General features: G+C 41.8%; 1 protein-coding gene across 1 annotated transcript in view; it reads left to right on the top strand.

Moving 5' to 3' along the window:
• The first annotated feature begins 552 nt into the window (after window positions 1-552).
• wdr11 (WD repeat domain 11) overlaps window positions 553-6,628 on the top strand; it is a 54,882-nt gene continuing 48,806 nt past the window's right edge. The window contains 3 exon segments of the mRNA XM_064318146.1: window positions 553-786; window positions 2,955-3,066; window positions 6,150-6,303. Coding sequence (XP_064174216.1) covers window positions 701-786; window positions 2,955-3,066; window positions 6,150-6,303 — 352 coding nt within the window. The 5' untranslated portion in view covers window positions 553-700.

Here is a 6,628-nt window from a genome sequence, read left to right as displayed (position 1 = left end):
ACGCATACTTTATCTCTACCTTGCTCATTAATGCTGCTCTTTAATATGGTATGACAGCAGACCACAGTTATTTGTCATCCTGTCCCCACTCTGAGAGAGTCCCTGTGGAATAGAACATGGGTTTTAAGTTGTGCAATATATTTCACAGTTCATTGATTAATATTGGAATGGTTCAGTGTTTAATTATTTTGAAACATACTGCATGATTTCACTGAATATGAATGTAAGCCCACAAGGCTTTCACAGGCGCGTGCAACCACACGCACACACGCACGCACACACACGCACACACACTCAAAACAAAGCTTTGGGAATGCAATTAATAAAACGTTTCATAAAAAATTATTTTTTTAATTAAGCTGACTTTCGGTTAAATACACACATCCTTGATTTGCTAAACATTGGCTTTGAGAGAATTTTTTACATAAAGAAAATAATGAATTATTTTATTTTATTTTATTATTAGCCATTTTAATCCATCTAATAAATACAATACTATGTCTCAGTCGGAACGATTGCTTCCTGGGAACCATTTCGAATGGGGGTAAATTTCTACACGTGCAGAAGGGCTGCACTCGCTGGATGCAACGCTTCTTCCTGTTTACGGTGGTCATAGCCGTCAAATAAACCAGTTTGTTGATAACAATATCGGTTTGATTTCCACTTTTCATGTAGCTAATTTCACTGATTCACAGTGATCATGATTCCTTACACTGTGAATATCAAGCTTGCCGCACGGACGTTGACTGGCACACTCAATTTACAAAACAAAACCGCTGTAGATTGGTAAGTATGGCCCCAGTTCACAGGGCAGGATTGCAATCTTGGAAATCTGTGTTGATTTGTGTATTTGATAAACAGTCACTTGAATTTCAATATCTCTAGCTCATGTAGGGATATATACTAACCTCGTGGGCATAATGCCATGATTCTTGTCACTAGTTGTTTTGCAGCTAGTTCGTCGACTAATCGTTGGTAGCCACAAAGTACTGTAACGCGTTACCTAGCAAGCTACATTGAGAGATAGCTAATTTAGCTAGCTAATCAGAACCGATTCTATTACTCAGCTCTGGTGCCGTCCTTCTTGTAGTAAACCGATGCATTTTATGTTAGCAGCGCATATAACCAAGGTAGCTAACAGCTAGCTGGTTAATGCTTGGTAGAGAACAAGTCTAGTCAAATGTTTTGATATCATGACAAGTAGTTATGTTCAGTAAGTTACTGCAAATGCACATCATACGAAAAACGTCATTCGAATAACTTCCATCTAATGCGGCGTTCTAGTTGTGCTAATGACGTTGTTGTTTATCAGGGTCACTTCATAAGCTTTTTGTACTAATATTGCTAGTGACTGTTTACAAAATTACCCGGCGAGCTGGTGTTTCGGTGTCGATGTTACTGTTTGATCTAGAGAAATATTGTTATCTGTGGAGGAAACCGTTTCATAGGTCTTTTGACTAGGTGTTGTTTATTGATTTACGTAAGTGTATTTCCAGAACTGCGATTTATTCATAATAAATCTAAGAATTCACTGAGCCATCGCAATCATTTTCATTGTTTTCTGTGAATTAAAATGATGAAAGGCTTACGTAGTTGGTACCACTATGGTTTGGAATTTCAGAAACTGAAACATATCAGAAGGTAGCCTTATCAATTGTCTGTGTGGACTGTACTGTTAGGTGCCAAGCACTTAAGTATTATTGTCCTGGTAAGAGACTGATTGATTCTGTCTCTATCAGAATTTGATATTCAGATTTATTTGATATGCCGCATCTATTTAACAGCTTGCTACACCAGCATTAGAACTTTTATTTCCATGAAGTTCATTCTGAACACATTCTTCTCATACAACATCTAGCCCCTTTCTTTCCATCTACACAACCCAGCCTTTGGTCCAGGCGCTGGCCATTTGTGGTCTAGACTATTGCAGTTCCCGCATCACTGGTCTCTCTGACCCATCAGGCCCCCTCAGCTCATCCTAGGAAGCTTGTAGATCAAGCTGCAGCTCACTTAATCTACAACCTTCTAAGGTTTAACCATGTTACTCCCCTTGTCTCATCTCCCTCCTTGGTGCCTGTCCATTGGGCAGCCAAAGTGAAGGCTCCATTACATCTTCAAGAGTTTATTGGTGCCTACACACCAGCATGACCTCTGTTCTGTAGTATCTGGTCCCCTGACTTCTCCCCTTCTGCCCTGTGTGCCTGCGCTTCCGGGTTACATCTTCTGTCAGTCCTGGAATGAGCTTCCCACTGTTGGCTGGAAAGCAGAAACCCTGCCAATTTTCCAGCCCAGACTGAAAACCCTCCTCTGCATACTGCACCTTGGCTCCTCCACCCCTCTTTAGTGACCCTCTCTCTTTCTTTTTGGAATTTCCTTTTATGTGAGGGCTGGTGAAGGTATAGCTGTGCAAGAATAGGATTAGCTGTGTAGTGACATTTGCTTTTTGTTTAAGTGTTAGTTGCTCTGGCTAACTTCCTCTGGATCATAAATAGTCCACCTGTGCCTTTTTGGTGTTATCGCCTTTTTTCCAGTGGTTATCATGATGTTCTCCTCAAGTCACTCTGGATAAGACCATCTTTTAAGCGAATATATTGTTTTTTGGTGGGTTTTTTTTTTTAACAATTGCAAATATGACCTTTAGTGGGCTTTTATGGTTTTGGCTTGAAGGAAGACTGGTAATAAAGGAAATGTCAGAATCATTTTAAGCACCATATAGAATGTGCGAGGTGTCACATGTCTCCCGCTCTTTCTGCTCCCTCTTTCCTTACCCTTTCCCCTTTCACGTTTCCTTTCTTTATTTTTCTCTTCTCACCCTCTCTTCCTCTCCACTGACCTCTTCTCCTCTCCAACATTTTCTCCTTCTCGACTCTTCTCTCTCTTTCTTTTCTTCTTTCCTCTTTCTGTCCTGCCTCTGCTCCCCCTCTACCCCCCACCCCCCCCCCTCCCTCCTGCAGGGGTTGGCAGGGGCTCATCGCTCAGGGCTGCCACTCCAGCATCCTCATCATCGATCCCAAGACCGCTCAGACCATCCAGGTTCTCGAGAGGCACAAAGCCAACGTCGTCAAGGTAACGCATGGGTCCCTCCGGTTCCTTCCCCCCTAAGGGGTGTTTTGTAATTACATCGTAAAATCTCATATTCAAGAGCAGCAGCAGGTTACAGGTTCCATTTGTCTTCATCGCTGGATTTGTCTGTATTGTGTAACTTGCAATTATTTTCTATGTGTGTTCACTTTCTGTGTTCTTGACGTACGATTAATTAAATTTCATTCCACAAATCTCCACATTCCAACTTTCTTTCAAAGCTTGTCGCTGCAATGGTATTCCACAGAAGGTCTTTCTTTATCATACCCTGTCCTTATTAATATTCCTGAGAGGTTTCATTCGGAAACACTAGGCATTACAACAAACTCAGGTACATAATTATTAGGCCTACAACTTATTACAACTTACAGACAAGTATAAAAGTCACATTGCTAATGAATATTCATGAGCACCTGCTTTTCGCTTGAATGTTTATGGACCATTAGTGTAAGGACACAACTTTCAGGTTAAAGTAATACGAATCAGGTACTGTTACTCACTTTGTGATGTGTAAACTGTCTTGTGTGTGAATGTCCTTAGTTCCAAGAGAGATAAATCTTTGCTTCGGGATTGATAAGATTCTCAGGTACAGTTCTATTTAGAATTCAGTTCTGAATTGTACACCACAATGGGATTGTAGGAATCTAGGCCTACATAGTGTTGCTTATGTACAAGCAGCTGATAAGCTAATTTCAGTTACTGGAACACTGGAGGGCTTTTATGCAATGGAATTTGTGATGCTGATAAAAAATGTTCTGTTTGCCTCTAGTGAGATTTGTCCTGCCTTTTCTCAATGCTCTCCATCCAGAATGAAATGGCTCTTTTTACATTTTTAATTAAACCATGTTTTTTTTTAGTTTATTTAGACATAGGCAAAGTGAAGCAGCTTCATGTTTATTCAGCACACATGTTAGCTTTCTTTCACTGGGGTGAGGATATACGACTGCAGTTAATGATGTTTGGCGTGTATTTGCTTTGAAGTGCATTCTGTATGTGAGATGGCTGAGTGGTGTTTGTGCAATGAAAACTTCCTCAGATGTAAAACCTTTGACAGTAAGCGAATATGTAGGAAGGAAATGTAAGCCTAATAAAATGTCCCTGATTATACAGAAAGAGCAAGCACTTCGGGAGAAAGATTTCTGAAAGATTTCTTGTCTTAACAAACGAGAGCTATTCTTTCTGCAGAAGTCTCAAGAAAAGTATTTTGGAGAAGTTTTTAGTAAAGTAATTCATCCGTCCAGTGATAATACAAGCAGAAAAGAAATGCACTGAGGTTAAGTATGCGCACAGGTACCCTGCATTTGTGTGTACGTATGTTCATGAGAAAAAGAGAGCAAATGTTTGTGTGTGCGTGTGTACGTGTAGGCGTGTGAGTGCCTGCATGTGTGTGTGTGTGTGTGTGTGTGTACGTGCGTGCGTGTGTGTGTGTGTGCATGTGTGAGTGCCTACGTTTGTGTGTGTGTGTGTGCATGCGTGTAAGTGCCTGCGTGTGTGTGTGTGCGTGCACGTGTGAGTGCCTACGTGTGTGTGTGTGTGTATGTGAGCATGCGTGCGAGTGCCTGCGTGTGTGTGTATGTGCGTGTGCATGCGTGTGAGTGCCTGCCTGTGTGTGTGTGTGTGTGTTGACCGCAGGATAGTCTTAGATCAGATGTGAATAATGGCTGATAAACAGTGTGTGTCAGTGCTGAGGTTCTTCACCCCACGGGCTCAGCTTAAAGCATGGGAGCAGCCCTGCATGGCTGACCCTCGCTGCGCACTCCTCAAACCAGGACTGACGCAGAAACGGCACCTACAGTGTTTCCCACTGGCTGAGAATTTATTTGTGGTGGCAGTGCGCCCCAGAAAACTGTTTGAACTGTGTATTAAATTGTATTGTAACTATTAAGAGGTTATTCAATTTTGCTGTCCAGACAGAGTTCACATTTTATGTTAGAGCACATTATTTATATGTTGTGCTAGGGTACTTTTTTATTTATTTACTGTCTCCAGATGAAAATGCAATCTGTACAACACTTTTCACATCAGGTTCTACCGGCGGCAGAGAGAAGGAACGGAATGAAAAGCAACAATTTTTGCAGTAATGGTCTCAGTTAAAGACAAACTTTTATGCTGTCGGTATGACTTGGAGGATAATATAATCACATGCAAACTCTGAACATAAGTTAGGGGCTTTGAAGTCATTGGTGCCTGATATCCAAAATGCCCTCATTTCTAGACATGCCCTCAATTATTATTTTTTATCAGTGTCAATTAAAGTAGTAACTGTTAACTGGCTTTGGTACCACTGTTACTATAACTGTAATGTTATGGTAACCTATCTGTGGTGCAGGTTCTCCCGTCTTCTTTTCTAGCCTTCTTTTTTAAAGAAGAATTTTTCTATACTCATCTCTGTGAAAAGTGAAGAGCTAACGTTTTCATTAGCTAGCTAGTTTCCATTACCTAGAGCGCTTTCTTAAGCTAACAGTTTACAAAGCTACATCTAATCATTTACATAGCTAGAAATGTTATTTCACTTCACAGCGTACAATGCAGACACAAGTACAAAGTGCAAAGATCAGGCATGAAAGTGCAGTGAGCATAGTCCCCAGGGAGACCGCAAGTGCATACTTGGCTTCTTGTCAACTACCATGTTAGATTAAAAAAAAAAAAAACATTAACCTAAATTAGATTAAATATGTAGATTTTGTAAATGTAATTGAAAAAAAATTCATTCTTAGTACGACAGCATTGCCTCACCAGGGGTTTGAAGCTGTCATTCTGTGTACAAACTCACATCCCTTTACCGCCAACCCTACCGTAGTTTAGTATATTAGTCCATCTTCCCCATGGGGTGGCATTGTGCTATGGCTGTATAGGCTGTTCGAACCCGAAACATTTTGATGTCAGAATTTATCACGTTTCCCCTTTTATGTCACGCCGCTCTCTTTCATAGTTGCTTTCTCAGCAGTTCCACTGCCTGGCTTTTCTTTTATTGAGGCAGAGATGCAGTGTGTTGCCGTACAGGCTGGTAGAAACAGAAGGCGCTTTGTGATCCCCCTCCCCCCCGCGCTTTGCCCCGTCGCTGACAGGTGAAATGGTCGAGAGAGAACTACCACCACAGCCTGAGCGCCCCCTACTCCCTGAGGCTGGCCTCGGCCGACGCCGCCGGCAAGATCATCGTTTGGGACGTGGTGAGCGGGACGGCCCACTGCGAGATCCAGGAGCACGCCAAGCCCATTCAGGGTGAGGGGGGGACGGGGCCGCTTTTCCCATGACCGTCCTCTGGGGACATGTACATGATACAGGGTTTAGGAGACAAAAAATCCTTTCCATCATGAGATGTAGAGGGTACACATATCTTGTGGATCATATCGTTTGGCCGTGATGTGTTCATTGATTTCAGTGCTATTTTTTTATAATGTGATCATTAGTGGTCTTGAGATTATGTGTGTATAAGACTCGATTCACTTATTGTTCATTCAACAGCACTGCTCCGTAATGCATTATCATGTGATCTATCTTCCACTCATATTCACTGGAACAATGGTGTTGGTTCATGAGTGATGTG

This window comes from Anguilla rostrata, chromosome 18, assembly GCF_018555375.3.
Source record: "Anguilla rostrata isolate EN2019 chromosome 18, ASM1855537v3, whole genome shotgun sequence".
Classification (NCBI taxonomy): domain Eukaryota; kingdom Metazoa; phylum Chordata; class Actinopteri; order Anguilliformes; family Anguillidae; genus Anguilla; species Anguilla rostrata.
The sequence above is the reverse complement of the archived record's forward strand: the minus strand, read 5'-3'. Positions and strand labels throughout refer to the sequence as shown.